We start from the raw sequence: 20,869 nt of genomic DNA on the forward strand, positions 1-20,869 counted from the left end.
AAATTTTTTTCCCTTGAGTGTAGGAGATGTGTAGGTTATCAATTACTACAAAATTCAGTTTAGTATCTTATTTCTAGCCTTTATGGTTGTAAAGATGGCATTTCAAATATGAACTCTTCCTGTACTGTCTCTTTGAGTCTTCAGACACAGATCAATTGTCTCTTCTGGTACTTGTTCCTGAGCAGCAACATAGTAAAACTAATAATTTTGGTAAGCTTTGCTGCTGCTGTTTTAAAACATGTGGAGCAATAAGGATAACCCTCAGATTCACTCAGCTCCTTGAAAGGAAAATGAAACATCAGAGGCAAATATTGAACTATTTACATAGGAGAAACAAAAATGAGAGTTAGAGAGTGAAAGGAGAGTAGCTACTGCTCAACAGCCAGGAGATTCTAGTTGGGTATGAAGGGGGAGAGAGAATCACAGAGCATGCTAATTCTACCAGTAGCCAGAGGTGTCAGTTTCAAATTAATCCTGCAAAATAGCAGAAATGAAAGATGGAGCAGAGTTCAGGAGCAACATCTGTAAATCCTGTCGTCATCCTCTGTATTAACTACTGTAAAGGTGGAATTCTCAAGGGGATGTTGTTGTAAGATGTGACATTAACAGTGTAAACTTCTTAAGTCCTAGCATGGTGTATTTCTAGTCTTATGCCCAGGACCAAAGACTGAAAATGTGGTTGTTCTAATGGCAAATAAAACTTGGCCCCCTCAGGAAAGGGAGATTAATATAAATAAGATTCTTACTAGAGATGACTATTGAAACAACGTGGTTGGAAGACCGTCTGGTCCTGTGGCCAAGCTTAATTAAATATTTTAAGTTGAGAAATTATTTAGACCAAAATAAAAAGAAAAATTTCAAGAGAAAGCAAAATGATGCAACTATCCAAAGGAAAAGAATAGTAAGGTGAGTAGAATTTTTGCGGGTACAGGACACACATAAAAATTACTTATTAATTTTTCTGGCCATAATATGGGTATGTATAAGTGGTAGCTTTCAGTGTGGTAAAAGATTTCAAATTTGTAACTATTAAGAAAGGAAAATTCTTCTCAAGGCAACTTTGTACCCCAATTTAGGATTTATAGGAACAGATTTTTACCTAAGATCAATGGCAATTTTCCATAAGTTTAAATAAAAAAAATCACTGAGACATCTAATCCTATCCCCCATAGCATTTGCCACTCCATATCTGTGTTTGCAGACCTGAAGATGAACTTGAGTTGAAATTTACTGTAACAAAATATAACTTGATCCATTATCAGTGCCCAGGCTGAGAAAATCTAAAAGTAAACAGCATATATAGGGAAAATAAATGTTTTACGGTTTTAATAATGTTAAAATATAGACAAGGTATTTGTTTTTTGTTTTTTTTTTTACCGGTCTTCCTCTTCAAATTAAAATAGGGGCAGCAGTGAAACAGAGATAAAGAATTGTTCAAACATGTTTCCATTTAACCTGTGATTGTAGTTTTTTTGTTTGTTTTAAACTTTGTTCACTGGCCATTTTGGATGTGGCTAAGCTGTTTCAGCTACTCTTACATATTGGATAGCAAGAACATTTAGGCTGGAAGGGACCTTGGGTCATCTAGTTCATTTTCCTGTGTTGGGGCAGGGCCAAGTATACCTAGACCATCCCTCATAGGTGTTTGTCCAATGTGTTCTTAAAAACCTCCAGTGGTGGGGATTCCAAAACTTCTCCTGGTAACTTGTTCCAGAACTTAATTATCCTTATGGTTAGATGGCTTTTCCTAACATCTGTCTCCCTTGTTGCAGAGTAAGCCCATTGATTCTTTCCTGTCTACAGTGGATATGGAGAACAACCGATCACCATCCTTTTATAACAGCCCTTTACATATTTGAAACTGTTACGATGTTCCCCCTCAGTCTCTCTCCACATCTTTCTTAAAGCGTGGTGGCCAAACCTGGATGCAGTACTCCAGCAGAGGCCTCACCAGTGCTGAGTGGGAGAGTTACCTTCTGTGTCTTATGTTCCTGTTAATACACCCCAGAATGCTATTCGCCTTTCTTGCAACTGCATCACATTGTTTGCTCATGTTCAGTTTAACCAGTATAACCAACTGATTCTTTTTAGAATTACTATCATCTGGCCAGTTATTCCCCATTTTGTATTTGTGCATTTGATTTTTCCTTCGTGTGGGATTACTCTGCACTATATGGAATTTACTGAATTTCATCTTGTTGAATTCAGAGCAATTCTCCAATTTGTCAAGGTTATTTTGAATTCTAATCCTGTCCTCCAGAATGCTTGCCACACCTCCCAGTTTGGCGTCATCCTCAGATTTTATAAGCATATGCTCCGCACATGCCATTATCCAAGTAATTATTGAAAATATGAATATCAGAATTCAGGTCAGTCCCCTGTGCGACCCCCCCCCCCCCCCCCCCCCCCGCATTCACCAGGCCAGGAACCCTGTCAAGGAAGGAAATTAGATTGGTTTGGCATGATTTGTTCTTGACAAATTCATATTGGCTATTACTTATAACCCTATTATCCTTGAGGTGCTTACAAATTGGTTGTTTAATAACTTGTTCCAATATCTTTCCAGGTTTAGAAATTAGGCTGACTTGTCTATAATTCCCTGGGTCCCCCCCCCCCCCCCCCCTTTTTAAAGATAGGGACTCTGTTTGCCCTTCTTAAATTGTCTGGGACCTCACCTGTCCTCCATGAGTTGTCAAAGATAATCATTAATGGTTCTGAGATTGCTTCAGCTAGTTGCATAAGTACCCTAGGGTGAATTTTGTCAGGCCATGCTTACTTACCTGAACATTCTTCAAAATGTTTTTTCCGTATTCTGGCTTGTGTTCCTTCCCGCTTGTTAATGTTGTGTTAAGCATCTGATCACAATTAAACTTTCTATTGAAGACTGAGGTTTGGCTGTGGTTGCACTGGGTATCCTGAAAAGACTTAGAAATGGATTTAGCTGGAACTATATACTTTGTTCTGGGCTATGAATTGTGCAAAAGCTTATTTACAAGTTGGACTTAATACATTTGAGTATTATGACAGTAGTCTTTTTCTGGTGAATAACACTATTTGTCCTTGCATGCACAGATGGGGCAGAACACATCACAGCAATATTACTAACTAAACCTACCTCAGCCTTGTGAGAAGAGCATAAAAGTGAAGTTGTCTTTACGGTTTATAATGACTTGAGATCTGGGGCAACTACAGAATCGTGAAATACTTTAACACTTTTCTTTTACTACAAAAAAAGTCTTTTAAAAACCAGACTGGATTATAGAGTCTAACTACTTAACATGAGCTGCACATACAAATGCAGAATGAAAATGGTCTAAGGTTAGACAAAATACAGCCTTTCTAATTTTTCATAAAAGTAATGGCCTCAAACCTTAGAAATAAAGGTATTATATAGGAGTTATGACATGAGAATAGAACACTCCAAATATTTATTCATAGCAGATAAGTTTTTATAGACTCGGGGGTGGTGAATTTCTGCTAAATAAATGGGGAGAAGTAAGTGACTGTTTTAAATTGATAGGCATGATGCTTGTTGCAGAATTCACTTTAAAAAATACACATGTAAATGAAGTGAATTATGCCTGTCAAAAATAAACAGGCAATACTGTGTACAGTACCAACTGAAGTGTTCAGCGTGCTCTAATAGAGTGGAAAAATAATCACTTGCACTAAAAAGTAACAATATACAGAAACTGGTTTATCTAATTCTTTCTCTTCCCACAGAGAATATGAAACAGTTGTCAAAATGACATCCAGATTTGGAAAGACATACAGCAGGAAAGGGGGAAACGGCAACTCAAAGTTTGATGAAGTCTTTTCTAACAAACGGACCACCCTTAGCACAAAATGGGGAGAAACCACATTTATGGCCAAATTAGGACAGAAGAGGCCCAATGTCAAACCAGATATTTCAGAAATTCCTAAAAAACCCAAAGTTGAAGATGAGGTAACAGAAGATCCATTTGGATTTGATAGTGATGAAGAATCTCTGCCAGTGTCTTCAAAGAATGTGTCGCAGGCTAAAAGCTGCTCTCAGCTGGAACCCATTGAAGCTGCTCAGTCTGAGGACTTCATTTCTCTACTTGAAGCTAATAGCAGAATTAATCAGCCAATCAGCGGAGACAACATTGTGTCCAGCAAGAGCATATCTTTTGACAATATTGTTCATGATTTAAAAGAAGAGAGCACAAACAGAAACATAGAGGATGGGGAAAGCAAAAGCAGCAGAACTAAACTCATAACAGGTAAATTTAGATTAAACATCTAAGAGTATTATTTAAACAGTTAAGCCTACCGTGATTTTTAGTAATCTGTGTACAACTTTTTTTTAAATTGCTGCATCGCCTGAGGTTGGGTTAAATGTTATAATCAAACCTAGGACCAAATAATCTTGTCTTGCTCTTGAGAGCAAAAGCTAACTGTGGATACAAAGACGCATACTATATTTTATTTATCCAGTGTTAATGAAAAACGAAGACTCTGTCTTTACAGTAATAATTTGGTTAAGGGATCAGCTAGCACTCTCTACAACAGTGGTGGGCAACCTGCAGCCCGCAGGTTGCCCATCACTGCTCTACAAAGACTAACGTTGCAAGCAGTTCTGTGGTTTATTCTTCCTTCACTATGCATGTATACTTCCACATATCCCCTACCCTCAAGTACAGTTAGTGGTTCTATGGTTTCTTGCATATGTGGTATTATGAAGACCAAGTAACTCAAGGGATTGGTGATAGTCTGTTCTTATGTAGCTGGTTCAAATCCAGTGCAGACAGGTAGTGAGTGATAGGATTAACATCTGTCCTGGCTATGGACTTGTGTAAAATGAGTGAGTGCACTTAATTTCCTACTGCACAGATGTATACATCAGAAAAACCTTCATAATTGGCACATTAGTGTCAATGCAAATCAAATAATTAAAGAGAGATGTAGATTGAAGTTCCCTCCTCTGGCTTCTAGCTGTTTTCAGTTCAGGGTTGAGGTAGCGTAGAGGATCTGGTACTGTTCTCACCTATGCGTTTTTGTTTTTGTTTTTAAAATGAATGAATGAATACACTTAATTCTTTGGAGCACTGTTGATAAGCACTATATTCACTTTTAACATGTTTTTAAAATGATCTATGATTTCATTTCCATTTACTTTAGAGTTTTGACATAAATAGCTGATATCATAACTACTAAAACTGCAACTTTCTTTTAACTGTTCAAGTTTTGGACAATGGTGGTTCTTAAAATGTAGTGGGCCATACTGCACCAAACCCTGTCAAGATGACACCTTGCAGCCTTGCTATATTGTCTTTGCTTGGAATATCACATTAAATTTCTGTTTAAAAAAAAAAAAAAAAAAGTCTTGGTATGTAATTAACTGACCAGAAAAATAAGTGGACCGCAGTCTGCTTGACGTACCGTAGACCAAAATGGTTTTAATGGCTTAAGATGAGTGTAGCTGAGGAGTTAAAAGTAAGGCAGTAGTATTAATGGATAGATAGAAAATAAATTTAAAAAAACATAGCTGTTGATTAAACTGAAAATATTTGGAAACTAAATCACTTCTTTGAAATGAAAGTACAGTTGAAAAGACTTTCACTATTGTCTCATTGGGTTTTCTGCTGATTAATATCTACTATTTTCTGAGGGAGAGAACTGCTTGGCAAGAAGCAGTAAACTTTCACTAAGTAGACTATATCTAATATCTTATATTTGCAATCACACAATACTAAAATAATTTGAAGTTTGGACTTACAATAGGAGTTTATTACTGTAGGGAAAAATCCACTTGTTAACCTAATGTTGAAAACATGGGCTGTGGATAAACTGTGAAAATTCTGAATTTATCTTGTTTTATTGGCTGTTAACTTAATTACAACAAACAATGCAGGCCTAATCACACCAGCTGTTAACTGTGTGAATGGGCTAACCCCCTTCAACTCTGCATCCCACGAAGTGGGTATTCACCCACAAAAGCTTATGCTCCAATACGTCTGTTAGTCTATAAGGTGCCAAAAGACTTAGTCTGGATCTGTAAAAGCGGAAAACATGGCTACCCCTCTGATACTTGTATTTTTAGAAATCTAAGTCAATATTGTATGCACTTTCACACAATATCCTATCATAGGGGTATTAAACAAGTTTGAGGAAACCAAGACAGTAGAAGCAGTTTGACTTCTCAGGGGTAGTGTTTATTTTGGCCAGTTACTGCAAATGAAACTGAGATAGTTGGGTAGCCATTATGTTTGTATCGAGGTTTATCCAAAGCAAAGCACACTATGAAAACATCAATCAGAGTACTGAGCCAGTGGGCAGGGGAGAGTGCCGGCAGCCAGTGTAAATATGACTACTTCAGAGACTTCCTTGTTACACTGGTTACTACTTAAGTAAACCTTGAAATGTAAGGCTACTTTTCAAACCCAGAGAGTTCATTTTATTCATTTTGGGACACTAAAGCAAAGAAACTTGCTTTATCGCTGGTGACTAACCTATGATCGCACTTGAGACCTCATCTTAATGTGCAATAAGGGTGTTTTTCAGTCATGTTCGGAGTTAGGGCAACTGAGTTTAGCACAATTGGAAATCCCTCTTAATGTTTTTTAAGGTTTGGCTAGACTAGGATTTAAAGGTGTAACGTTAGCGTGTGTGAGTATCACATCTTTAAACTTAAGTCTAGATGACCTAAAACACAGGCTAACACATTTGAAACCATGATATAATGTCTAATCTAAAACAGATAACTAATATGGCTTCATGTTACTCTTAATGAATGTTGAGAGCACTTGGTTGAGCTAACACACTTGCTTTTGCTTGCTTTAAAGTTGTCTGCTCACAAATTAGTTGCAATGTAACTCATATTTTACTTGTTATGACTTCAGTGACCTTCAAATTAAAAGGTTTTTCAGGGCAACTAATGTGGTAAATCGACCCTTGTTATGGTCGATTGATGTAAAGATGGGATGACTTAATCTTGCTCAAGGAATGTTCATTAAGAGTTCAATATGCTGAAATATAATAGAGGGATTGTAACAGAAGACTCATAGGTAAAAGTTGCTATTCTGTAATAGGTATAAGTTTTTGTCAAAATATACTTATGCTTGAGAAAATTAGCTGAGGAAGAAGCTATAAGTAGGGATTTAGTTTTTAAGTGACCTGATATAAAACACTAATCTATACTAAGGAAAAAAACAGCTGCTCAATGATAGTCAAAAGGTAAACCTGTACTGGGATCAAATAAAATCCCATGGAGCAGTACTTATCTGGGTTCCTGACATACTTAATAGAATAACAATTAATCACAACCTTCTTTAGGGCACAAATTCAAAATAGGTATTGAACATAAAATGTACATGTATGCAGAATATTAATATTAACTTTTTACATTTGGTATTCCTGCAAAATCTTTTGGTGCCTGTTTTCAAAAATCTTGGCATGACCATTTTTATTGAAGGCTGTAAATGAAGCTCAGTAATATGTGCTTACATATTACATTTTGCATGTTAAAATGTTAGATTTTCAGATGAGATTAAAAATGAGATCCTGATCATTTGTCGTCATTAAAGATTCTGTGTCACACATTTCACAAGAGGATGGGGTGGTATTTTTAGTATATGTATATTGGGTAAATTCCAATTTGGGTAACTAAATTTATACCTTTCTTAAATATTCCTGGAGCTTGAAACAAACGAAATATTACTTTCTACCTTTTAAATTGTTGTGTGATGTTTGGTAACTTTGCATTTCACTAGTGGCTGAAGAGATTCTTTATGGTAAGAACTATGACAATATCTTGAACAAACTTTAAGGAATTAGGGCCCTATCCTTAAGGAATACTGTACCAAATTCACCAGTCCATTATGGTCAATTTCATGGCCATAGGATTTGAAAATTGGTAAATTTCACATTTTCAGAAGTTTTAAATCTGAAATTTCATGGTGTTGTGACCCCAAAAGGGGATGGGGGGGCATTGTTTGTAGGGGGTGTCAAGGCTGAATCCCCACTCTGGCACTTTTGAGTTTAAAAATTAATACTTGCCACTCCAGGCTTGTATTACACTCCCAAGGCTACAGCTTTTCTCTGACTTTGGCTTGGTAAACGCTGCCACCACTCAAATGCAAAAAACCCTCTTGAACCCAAGAAGGAGCACTTGGGAATTCCTTCCTGTGAGGTACCCTCAAACCCTTTCACCCCCCCTCTGGGGAAGAGCTGTGAAAGAAAACAAAGGAAATTAGCTGTTGCCACCAGCTAATTAAACAACATGTACACAAACTTCTTGGGGACACACAAATCCAATCCTGTTCTTAAAAAAAAAAAAAAAAAAAAAAAAAAAAAAAACATTTGGAACTTAGGCTTTTTGCTAGATCTTAAAAGAAAAACGATTACAAAAATTAAGCATCAAGATAGATCTCGAGGTTCAACTTAAAGGTTACAAGCAAAACAAAAGCATCTGGGGTTAGCACAGAGGAGTCCATTAGCTATAAGAAATAAACAGAAATAACCCTAATTGCATCTTTCTAAACATTTCTGACCTACTTACACATTTGGAGTTTCAGATAAGTAGGGTTGAGGTATGATTTGATGTTTTTTCATGTCTGGTTTTAAAGCTGCTTACAGCATTGCTGCTCTGTCTCCGCTCTGTCCTGGAGAACCACAACACACAGACAAAGGGAGGTTTTTTCCCCCCATTTTGAAATTTCTAGCCCTCCTATTGGCTCTTTTGGTCAGGTGCACACTCCTTTTCCTTTATTTGGAACTTTGTTAACCCTTTACAGGTAAAGCAAGAAGAGAACAGCCACTAAGAGGGACTTCATAGCTGGCTGGCTGGGTGCCCATAAAAGGGAGCTACCCCTCCTTCATTTATCACAAAGGGTCATGGGATTGCTACTCTCACTTCTGTGCTGCCTTCAGAGTATCCTGCAGCCGCAGGAAGTTCGTGGAGGTGGGTCTGATCTCCAACCTCATCTCCCCCCCCCCCCCCCCCCCCCCCCCCCCCCCCCCCCCCCCAGAGCAGCTGTGCGGGAGATGGACAAGTCCTGACCTTCCCCAGCTAAGCCAGAGCTAGGAGCCTGCTTTGCTGATAGGAACAAGGGGAGGTTGGACCCACATCCACAAGCCTCCGCCAGCTGCAGGAACGTCTGCGGCTGCTGCCCAGTCCTAGAGCGTCCTGCAGCAGAGGGAGGCACCAGGAGGTGGGTCTAGTCCCCCCTCCAGTGCAGCTGTGCAGAGGATGGACAAGACCTGTCCCTGCCCAGCCAGAGCTAGGAGCCCCCTTGGCTGGGGCGCTCCTAAGAACAAGGGGACATCAGATATCACGGGGAAGGGTTTATTTCACAGTCCGTGATACATTTTTCATGGCTGTGAAATTGTAGACCCTACTTAAGGAATTAAACTTGATTCAATAAGGTTTAATTTTAAGTAATGAGGAAATTCATTGTATTGAAGAAAATGAAAATGTTTGTATGATATTGTGGGATTGTCCCAACTTCTTTAAGGCTGTGTCCACACAGTGCTTGTGTCGCTAAAACTTTCATCAGTCAGGGATGTGGAAAAAACACACCCCTGACAGACAAAAGTTTTACAGAGGAGAAGCGCTGGTCTGGACAGAGCTTTGTCGGCAGGACACGCTCTTCTGCTGACAGAGCTTCCAATCCTCATTGGTGGTGGTTTTATTTTGTCGGCAGGAGAGAGCGCTCTCTGCCAACAAAGAGGGACTATACTGCATACCTTACAGAGGCACGGCTGTAGCAGCATAGCTGTGCTGCTGTAAGGTGAGCAGTGTAGACATAATCTAAGAGGAAGGCAGGATAAACGCAATCTGTTGGAGATATTAGGAACACTTTTTGGGACAATAAGTGTGAAATAAATTTCCTAGGAAATAGTTGAGTGGTGAGGAAAATACAAATGACCTAGCTCAGGTCAATCCTTTTTGAAGCTGCACTTTGAGCAAAGACACATCGAAGAAACCATGAAAGGTAAAGAGCCAAACTGGATAAATGAGTTACTCTTACTCATGCTTGTCCTTGTTCGGAGCAAAGGGTGTGATGAATTGAAACCACACGAAAATGTGTGGATGGGGTTGGAGGTCTGCTTGTGCCAAAGTGCCATTTTATAGTTGGGGTGATCTCTGGGTAAGCTTGCTAGCGTGCATGTAGATTCTTCTGTTGTTTTAAAGATATTTTTTTCTGTATTGCTTTTACTTTAAGAGTAAAATATGCTTGCTGAGAGAGAACTGTGTGGTAACTGGGCAATTACACTGTGTACCATGTCTAAGGAGAGAAGCAAAACAGGCCTGCTTTTGAGAATAACACTGAAGGTAGGGAACTGTTCAGACTAGAAATACCCCGCTAAGAATGGAGAGAGATTTGGTTTCCACCTAAGAGAGGCGACAGCTGGGTAGCTGGAAACCTAGAAGGGATGCCATTGCTGAACCATAGAGGGTGAGTATAGGTGCAGTTGCCCTGGACTGAGAGTAAGTAAATCAGTTTATAAAGCCTTTTTTTTTTTTTTTTTGGAGCAGTGTCTGATACGTGTCCTTTCCTTTTAGTTACCCACTTCTGTAATGAGATCTTGCTATTTTGATAACTCAGCATATGACAGGGCCATTTCTTAAGGGATTCCATTAAGAGTTGTTGAGTATGTCCTTTGCAAAATGTTGTGGCCAGCCAGCTTCCATTTTAAGTTCTGTTAAGTTAAATTACTTTTCTGCAGCTGTAACCTGAGTAAAAAATGCAAACTATATTTGTGCAAGCTGATCAAGAGATGAATCTTTTAAAATGTGATAGAAGTTCTAGAGATATTGTCCTACCTTACATTTGTCTCTGTAGTATGTAATAGAATTAATACTGAAGAGATCTTTATGTTAACTTAGAAATAGTCAAATGTGTATGTTATTTTCAAAACAACTGACATTTAAAAAAAAATTTCAATTGAAGAACTATTTTAATAGAATTTAGACCTAGTCTAGGTCTGTCTGGTCTACTTCAAAGCTAATGGGTTTAAAATCTTCCAGATTATAAAAATAGAAAAATAAGATGAAAAAAGTAGTAGTGTTTTCAGAATCTACAGAAATGTAGTAGTATATACCTCCTCTACTTATCTTGCAATATTTAACTATTGTAGCTCCTGGAGTTGTTGAAATTGAAGCTGTTGTCCAGGCAGTGTCTTTTGATTGAGTTAGGATGAGTATAGAGTGATGGATGCATGCACATACAGTATTCTTGAAATGTGATTTTTTTGGTCTCATTTTCCATAAATTGCTTTCATTATTAGGTGCTCTGTAATGGGTTCCAGTTCTGTAAATATTTCCATTCTTGGTTGTATAAGAAAATATTTTGTTAGTGGCCTGTAATCACTTGTAGTCCAGCAGATATTCTACCTGGGATATTCAACAAGGAGCAAGTTGCTAAGAAATCTTAAATTTCTGGGCAGTTACTTTTTAATGTCCTCATTTATCACAGAGGGCTCATGCAGTCCTGCCTAGTAGTTCATCGCTGCCTCCTCTGCGCTGCCCTATGCCAGGGTGGGCAAACTTTTTGGCCTGAGGGACAACATCTGGGAATAGAAATTGGACATGAATGCTCACAAAATTGGGGTTGGGGTGCAGGAGAGAGTGAGGGCTCTGGTTGGGGGTGCTGGCTCCAGGGTGGGGCCAGAAATGAGGAGTTCAGGGTGCAGGAGGGAGCTCCGGGCTGGGGCAGGGGAGTGGGGTGCGGAGTGGAGGGTGAGGGCTCCGGCTGGGGGGGGGTGGGTTCTAGGGTGGGGCTGGGGAGGAGGAGTTTGGGGTGTAGGAGGGTGCTCTGGTTTGGGACCGAGGGGTTCAGACGGTGGGAGGGGGGATCAGGGCAGGGGCTTGGGGCGAGGCTCCAGACAGCACTTACCTCAAGCGGCTCTTGGAAGCAGCAACATGTCCCTTCTCCTACATGGAGTCAGTCAGGCGGCTCTGAACGCTGCCCCGTCCGCAGGCACCACCCCTGCAGCTCCCGTTGGAGTGCCGGAGGGGGCCATTGGAGCGTGTAGGACTTGAAGCATGGCCTTGTGGGTGCTTCTGGGAGCTGCATGGAGTGGCCCCCGACTCTGCTCCCCGGCTGGAGTGCTGGAGCAGGGCAAACCCCAGACCATGCTCCCTAGTGGGAGCTTGAGGGCCAGCTTAAAATGGCTGGCAGGCTGGATCTGGCCTGCAGGCTGTAGTTTGTCCACCCCTGGCCTATGAACAGGGCCATCCCAAGCCATTTGGGTGCCCTACGCAGCCCCACTGTGTGGGGTCCCAGACCTCCCCCTCCCCCCACTAGGGTCTGGGAGGCAGGAGCGGTGGGGGGGCACTTTTGGGGGGCTCACAGGCCCAGAGTGGCTCAGGGGATTAGCAGGGGGCCAGGAGCAGTCCACTGCGCTTCCCTCGCCCTGGCCCCAGCCGTGCCGCTCGGGGGAGGGGGCTTGGGGGAAGGGACCCTCTCCCTCACACAGACAGACATGCTCACCGACAGCGGCGGGAAGCTGAGCAGCCCAGCCCGCTCTACTCTGCCAGCTCCCAGCCGCGGGTGCTCCGCTTCCCGCTGCCAGTGAGAGCAGGGGGCCGTCCTTTCCCCAACCTGAGCGACGTGGCTAGGGCAGGGGCAAGGGAAGCGGAGTGGGCTGGGGCTGTGTTGCTCCGCTTCCTGCTGCTGGTGAGTGCAGGGGGCGTCCTTTCCCCAACCTTCCCTCACTCACCAGCAGCTGGGAGCTGGCAGAGTAGAGCGGGCTGGGGTGTGGCTGCTCCGCTTCTTGCTGCTGCCAGTGAGTGCCGGGTCACTTGGAGAAGAGGTGGAATGGGGGTGGAGCAGGGGGGAAAGGTAAGAGGTGGGGCAGAGGGAGTTGTCCAGGACCCCACAACCCCCAGGGACAGCCCTGCCCCTTGCAATGGGTGCAACCCATAGGGGGGCTGGCCAAGGGATAGGGTTGGTCGCCAGGGCTGGTGCTGCTGCGTTTGCAGCATGCAGCTGTCTAGGGCACCATGAAATTTGGGGCAATTTGGTGCCCCAAATTTCATGGTGCCCTACGCAGCTTCGTATGCCTAGGAACGACCCTGCCTGTGAACGTAAATAAAATGGCACAGTTATGCTTAACTGTTTTTGCACCTAGTGCTTATGCTCTGAATAACCTTTAGCTCAAAAAGAGTGTTTGAGTTAATTTCAGTGGTGAATACTTCACAGGAAATGGGTAGCTCTAAAGAGGAGGCAGTTGAAAGTCAGTTCTGTTCCCTACTGGTTCTCCTGATAATGCATGCATTTACCAGGGCACTGCCTTCTGCATTCTGATGGTGTGGGTTGGGGAGCTCCTATATTTGGTGTTTAAGTTTAAACTCAGCAGATGAAACTCAGTGTTGTTTCGTAACTCCCTTGGCAATATAAGCTTCATTAGATTCTTAGTTTCAAATTGCTTCATATCTTCAGTGCTCTGTTTTTGTTTTTTAATTGTGGCATGGGCATATGGGTTCAGAGAAGTAGGTAATTAGATCTATTATGTCATATAATGCTTTGTCTAATTTTTTCTTTTAAATGTGAAATGTAGAGTTGAAAGCTGTTTAATTTAGGAGACTATTGCATAGTGTAATAGATATCACGGTTGGGAAGGCTGAATACCTGGAGGGCCTACGTTTTCCTATTATGCCATCTAATTAATCCACATTCTTTATGGGGTTTTAAGATTTCTTCTCACTCTTGAAGGTGGGAGCAGTCTTTGTTTTAAGTGTGCTCTTGGCCACTAACTATGTTACATAGCAGTTAACCCTAAAAATTTCAGGAACTAAAGTTTTAAAATGTAAGAACCACAGCAGCTGGGAGTATGGGGAAGGAAAAACAGAAGCAGAAATTTGAGAGATGTGGGCAGAATGGGATTGACTGTTCTGATGACTGCTACAGCTGCCACAGTTAAAGAAGGGAACTGCAGCTATGCACTGGCTAGTACAAAGCATGAGAAAAGTTCCCTGGTGGGGTACGGGTGGAGCAAGGTATTCTGTGGGAATACCATCAGAGCTAGCCAACTCTCTAGCCTCAAAGGATTTTGGTGCTCTGGGAGCTGTTCCCAGTGTACTATTTTAGTTAGAAATAAGTGGTTAGATTTGTAGTAGAATCAACGTTCCCGTCTGGGATTTTTTTAAATCCCCTCCTCCATTTGTTTTGTGTTTGTTTTCCTCTTTTGGTGGGTTTTCCCCTCTTTCCTTCACCACTTTCCTTCTCCACTAACATCCCAAGTTCAGGCTACTATAAAATGAAACTGACTCGTGCTCAATTTCACTCTGATGCTTCTATGATCATTCCCTTTGTAGGTTTTTTTTTTTCCAAAGGGTTCTGAGAATGGGGTAATGGCAATACTCAATTTTAAACACCTGTTTTTAATTTAGTGTTACATTTGTTTGCTAGGTTAATGTTTACTTTGTAATAAATTGGCATAACTTTGGCCACTATTTGCTCTGTACAACATATCATGGAAACTCCTTTATCAAATATGGTTGCTTTGTTTAGTGGCTTAAATTAATGTATGCTAAATGTTGCAGAAAAGATTCTTTAGCGAGTTGCTGTTACTCCCCTGTTCAGAGCTCATCTAAGCCTTTTTCTTTTTCTACTGGTATTGAGACTCTCTTCCTTTTTCAAAACCCGTATTGTAAGACCGTTCATTTTAAGTTTTGGAAAGCCAAATATTTGACTGCTTTGTAGCTGCTTTTATGTTTAAGAATCATAAAATTGTAGAACTGGAAGGGACCTCGAGAGGTCATCTAGTCCAGTCACCTGCAGTCCTGCCTGCCCACTCCTGTGAGAAGTATTATCTAGACCATCCCTGAGAGGTGTTTGTCTGACCTGCTGTTAAAAATCTCCAACGATGGAGATTCCACAATGTTCCTAGGCAATTTATTCCAGTGCTTAACCACCCTGACAGGAAATTTTTTCTAATGTCCAAACCGCCCTTGTTGCAATTTAAGCCCATTGCTTTTTGTCTTATCCTCCGAGGTTAAGCAGAACAATTTTTCTCCTTCTTCCTTGTAACAACCTTTTATGTACTGGAAAATTATCATGTCCCCTCTGTCTTCTCTTCTCCAGACTAAACAAACCTCATTTTTCCTATCTTCCCTCAGAGGTCATGTTTTCTAGACCTTTAACCATTTTTATTGCTCTTCTTTGGACTCTCTCCAGTTCATCCACATCTTTCCTGAAATGTTGCGCCCAGAATTGGACATAGCACTCCAGTTGAGGCCTTATCAGAGTGGAGTGGAAGAATTACTTCTCGTGTCTTGCTTACAACACTCTTGCTAATACAACTCAGAATGATGTTTGCCTTTTTTGTGATAGTGTTACAATGTTGACTCATATTCAGCTTGTGATCAACTATGATCCCCAGATCCCTTTCTGCACTACCCCTTCCTGGGAAGCTTTTTCCTATTTTGTATGTGTGCAACTGATTGATCGTTTCTTTCTTATTGGAGTACTTTGCATTTGTCCTTACTGAATGTCATCCTATTTACTTGAGACCATTTCTACAGTTTGTCACATAAAAATGACCATACTGGGTCAGACCAGAGGTCCATCTAGCCTGGTATCCTGTCTTCCAACAGTGGCCAATGCCAGGTGCCCCAGAGGGAATGAACAGAGCAGGTAATGATCCAATCCCCTGTCGCCCATTCCCAGCTTCTGGCAAACTGACACTGGGGACACCATCCCTACCCATCTTGGCTAATAGCTATTGATTGGACCTATCCTCCATGAATTTATCTTGTTCTTTTTTGAAGCCTGTTATGGTCTTGGCCTTCACAACGTCCTCTGGCAAAGAGTTCCACAGGTTGACTGTGGGTTGTATGAAAAGAAATACTTTTGTTTGTTTTTTAAACCTGCCTATTAATTTTATTTGGTGACCCCTAGTTCTTGTGTTATGAGGAGGAGTAAATAACCCTTACTTATTTACTTTCTCCATAACAGTCGTGATTTTATAGACCTATCATATCTCTTCCCCCCCCCCCCCCGTAGTCTCTCTTCCAAGATGAAAAGTCCCAATCTTATTAATTTCTCCTCATACAGAAGCTGATCCATACCCCTAGTCATTTTTGATGCCCTTTTCTGAACCTTTTTCATTTCTAGTATATCTTTTTTTAGATTTGTCCAGATCATTTTGAATTTTAATTCTATCCTCCAAAGCACTTGTAATCCCTCCCCATCTTCAAACTTAACTGTACACTCTATGCCATTATCGAAATCATTGATGAAGATATTGAACAGAAATGGATCCAGAACTGATCCTTTCGGGACCCCACTCAATATGCCCTTCCAGCTTGACTGTGAACCACCGATGATTACTCTCTGGGAATGGTGTTCCAACCAGTTATGTACCCAGCTTATGGTAGGTCCATCTAGGTTGTATTTCTCAAGCTTGTTTATGAGAAGGTCATGCGAGACAGTATCAAAAGCCTTACTTAAGGCAAGATATACCACATTGCCTGCTTCTTCCTGCATCGTGAGCCGCTCCCCCCACAAGGCTTGTTACCCTGTCAAAGAAAGCTATTAGATTGATTTGACATGATTTCTTGATAAATCCATGCTGACAGTTATTTCTCACCTTATCTTCTAGCTGTTTGCAAATTGATTGCTTAATTATTTGCTCCATTACCTATCTACTGAAGTTAAGATGTGTGGTCTGTAATTCCCCAGGTTGTCCTTATTTCCCTTTTTATAGATGGACACTATGCTTGCCCTTTTCCAGACCCCTGAAATCTCTCCATTCTTCTTTGACTTTTTGAAGATAATCCCTAATGGTTCAGATATCTCCTCAGTCAGCTCTTTGAGTATTCTAGGATGTTTCATCAGGTCCTGGTACTGAAGACCTCTAACTTGTCTAATTTCGTTTCAGAGTAGCAGCCATGTTAGTCTGTATTCGCAAAAAGAAAAGGAGTACTTGTGGCACCTTAGAGATTAACCAATTTATTTGAGCATAAGCTTTCGTGAGCTACAGCTCACTTCATCAGATGCATAAAAGTGGAAAATGCAGTGAGGATGTTTTTACAGACAGAAGTAATTTTTAACTTGTTCTTTCCGTATTTTCTTTTCTGATCTTACCTCACTGGCATTCAGTATCTTAGATGTCCAATTGCTACTAATCTTTCTGGTGAAAACCTGAAACGGAAGCCATTTAGCACTTCTGCCATTTCCACATTTTCTGTTGTTTTTCTTCGCTTGCTCCATTGAATAATGGGCCTACCTTAGGTATCCTTGGTATTCCTCTTGTTTCTAATGTATTTGTAGAATGTTTTGTTAGACCTTTTGTATCTCTAGCTAGTTTAATCTTGTTTTGTGCCTTGGCCTTTCTAATTTTCTCTCTACATACTTTGTTAGAAGTTATGGCTTTGTTTTCAAAACAGTTAAACAGTGCTTCTAGAAAAAAAGTAGTTCCATTAGCTGTACCTTACAGTAACAGGCCAGTATGCACATAGTAGAGGAAAAACATCTTGGCAAAGAAATCTTTTTCAGCTTCAGGTTGTTAGGATTTTATCAACTATATTAAAAATGTGTTCTAAAATTCAGACTTCATTAGTTTGTGTGGCTATTGGGGACCAGCTTTAAGTTTAAAAAAAAAAAAAAAATCTAATACATGGAAAAAAATTTCTAAAGTACAGAATCATGGGGGACATGGTTCCACAGTGCTGTACAGATAGTGGTTAGAATCACTCTACTTGTAAGGTGTCCCTCTGAGATTCAGAACAGCAGTAAGGACTAATGTATCTGGCCCTACTAGATTTTTCCATTGGAGCTGGTTGGGGGACAAAGTTAAACTCGAGCCCCTAAACTATTAAAGTGAAGCTAAACTTTTGTGGAATGTAGCAGCTCTGCCAAACAGAGCTGTCTTTCTTGCAGCACATCTTCTAATCTAAGTCATGCAGGAGCCCTGTCGCTTAGGAAGTGGTTAGTTTTTCAAGGTTTATATTTTGCTATAATGCAAAAATTGATTAGTTATTTTCACTCTGGTATATTTTCAGTCAATAAAAGTTAATTTATTTAATGGTTAATAATGTTACTATGTACTTTCCTTAGAATTCAGTGTAGCTCTTTGTATAAACTGGAATTGGCTACCTTTATGCATGATATAGGGCTAATGTGCCACATGGCTAAGCAGCAGTTCTGCAGAAAGGGACCTGGGGATTACAGTGGATGAGAAGCAAGATATGAGTCAACAGTGTGCCCTTGTTGCCAAGAAGTCTAATGGCATATTGGGCTGCATTAGTAGGAGCATTGCCAGCAGATCGAGGGAAGTGATTATTCCCCTCTATTCGGGACTGGTGAGGCCACATCTGGATTACTGCGTCCAGTTTTGGGCTCCCCACTACAGAAAGGATGTGGACAAATTGGACAGTCGAGTGGAGGGCAACAAAAATGATCAGGGGGTTGGGACCCATGACTTACGAGGAGAGGCTGAGGGAAGTGGGGTTGATTAGTCTGCAGAAGAGAAGAGTGAGGGGGGATTTGATAGTAGCCTTCAACTGCCTGAAGGGGGGTTTCAAAGAGGATGGAGCTCAGCTGTTCTCAGCGGTGGCAGATGACGGAACAAGGAGCAATGGTCTCAAGTTGCAGTAGGGGAGGTCTAGGTTGGATATTAGGAAACACTATTTCACTAGGAGGGTGGTGAAGCACTGGAATGAGTTACCTAGGGAGGAGGTGGAATCTCCATCCTTAGAGGTTTTTAAGGCGCCGCTTGACAAAGCCCTGGTTGGGATGTTTTAGTTGGGGTTGGTCCTGCTTTGAGCAGGGGGGTTGGACTAGATGACCTCCTGAGGTCTCTTCCAACCCTAATCTTCTATGATTCTATGTTACTCTGCGCTTTCTTATAGATAATAAATATTGTTAGGGCCTGTACATTATGTACTTCATATCTGTTACGATGTCCTTAAGGTACAACTTTGGTAAGATGAATCGGGAAGGGGAAGACACCAGGTTAAACTGAGAGCCTATGGATCATTTGGTTAAGTAAATGTGCATTTTAATGTTCTGATGAATTAAAAAAAAAATACTTGTACAGACATATGGGGGTAAAACTGGGATTTTAAGGCATCGTAGAAGGGTTGAAGCGAGAATAGAAGGAAGAGAGATGGAGGCATGGCAGACAGGGTCACTCAATGTTCTAAGCATAGGTGAGGGGAAGAGAAACCATGGGAGAGGTGAGGCATGCAACATAGAGATAGGCAAGTATTAAGGTATGCAGGATCTTGTAAGCAGAGGATAAAGGTCTTGAATTTGAAGTTGGAAGATAAGCCAGTGAAGGGATCCGAAGGGGCTGGCTGCAGCCAATAGTAGGCTAGCCAGGATTCTCTTTACAGCTGTATGTTGGATGAGTAATGTTTGTCTTAATGCATTTGATTTTTGAGATTTCTGTAAATCTTATACTGCCTGTGATAGCTAATCTTTGTAAAGTAGCTCTACTTAGTCATATTTTCAATTTTAATTGTGTAATGAAAAAATGTATTCAGAGGTTTTCATCATTCACCTAGTACTAAGCTAAAAATGCATTTATACTTCGATAAATAAGAGGAAAAAGCAATCTTGTCTTCTAGTCAGAATTCTGATTTTTCCTCATGGAAGATTTCCCATTTAATGAGGGCATGTAGTATTAATCAAGGATTTGAAAGCTCAGCAGCTAGTGGATTCACCAATACTAGCACCCCAGCTTATGCCAGCAGCTCAGAAAAATCAATTTCAGCCATGTGAAATGGAAATAAATGCTTATTGTGGGCTTGAAACACTGCACGCAATCAAATTAGAAGGCTGTATTATCATACAACAACCAGTTTTTTTTTAAATCACTCCTAATCTGTTTTTTATTTCTGGGAGCTAGAAGAAATGGTTGCTTTGAGTTCAGAAATTGGATCTTGACAAGAATTGCCACATCTACTTAAGGTGCATTTTATGCTGTTTGGTTAGCATCATGACTCTCTGTGGAAACTTCAGTGCTGCCAGTTAAATGGACTGAGCTCCAACTTAATTTGCAGTTTTTCTATTTGGAAGGTTCAGCTGGGTTGCTGACGTTTGGAGTAAGAATGTGAAAAGAGGACTAGAGATTCTGAAATGATTTGTATTAAGTCCAGGGACAGGAGATAAAATAGTTTTTGTTTAGAAAGGAAGTAAATAAATTTGAGGAAATACCAAAATACTAAGACTGACAGTGTAGTGAAAAGCCGTGTTTAACAGTGTTTAAACCTATTAATTGTGTCAGAATTCTTTTTGATAGAGTGAATTTGGAAAGTCCCAGTAAAAGCTGTTCACTCTTTTTGAGTCGGATGTCATTTTACATTTACATGGCACCTCTTATACCACAGACTGTGTAAGGATATACTGGAATTGGAAGATACAGTGGGATTGAGGCTTTATTTCATATTGATAAATTTTTCTAAACAGTAAGTTCAGGTGTGGCAGATTTCTGTTACCAATCTGCCTGAGGTGTCAGGTGATCAGTCTGAGGTCACAGGATCGTTAAGGGAGGAGATGACAGAACGCACCAACTGTCTAAATTTTAAAGCTTTATTGATAAAATAATAGCGGAGAGTGATGGGTGCTCCCCACGTCACTCAGAGGAAGGAAGGAAAGCGTTAGTACCCCAAGCCCTAACCCACTTTCATACTCGCACGCATGACCCGAGACTGGCCAAGCCTGGATGTAATGTAAGAAGAAGAGGGGGAGGGGTGGACGGAAGTTCTGGTCCTTGGCCCAGGTCGTCCAGGGTCCGCTGTGATCTCCGAATTACTCCAGCTCTCAGGAGGGTTTTAAGTTCTGGGTTCCTTTGGGGGTGTTCCATTCCGCAGCCTCTGTTCCTGGTGCTCTTTGTGCCAGTCCAAACCGGCTTTCTGTGGTCCGTCTTCACTTTCCCAAAAGACAGCGGCTCC

General features: G+C 41.0%; 1 protein-coding gene across 2 annotated transcripts in view; it reads left to right on the top strand.

The window, feature by feature from the left end:
* WAPL (WAPL cohesin release factor) overlaps window positions 1–20,869 on the top strand; it is a 127,967-nt gene that overhangs the window by 1,772 nt on the left and 105,326 nt on the right. For both annotated transcript variants that reach the window (XM_007054510.4, XM_037905798.2), the window contains exon 2: window positions 3,724–4,244. In XM_007054510.4, the coding sequence (XP_007054572.1) occupies window positions 3,746–4,244 (499 nt within the window). In that variant the 5' untranslated portion in view covers window positions 3,724–3,745. The remainder of the gene's footprint in view (window positions 1–3,723; window positions 4,245–20,869) is intronic.

The sequence above is a fragment of the Chelonia mydas genome, chromosome 7, assembly GCF_015237465.2.
Source record: "Chelonia mydas isolate rCheMyd1 chromosome 7, rCheMyd1.pri.v2, whole genome shotgun sequence".
Lineage (NCBI taxonomy): Eukaryota > Metazoa > Chordata > Testudines > Cheloniidae > Chelonia > Chelonia mydas.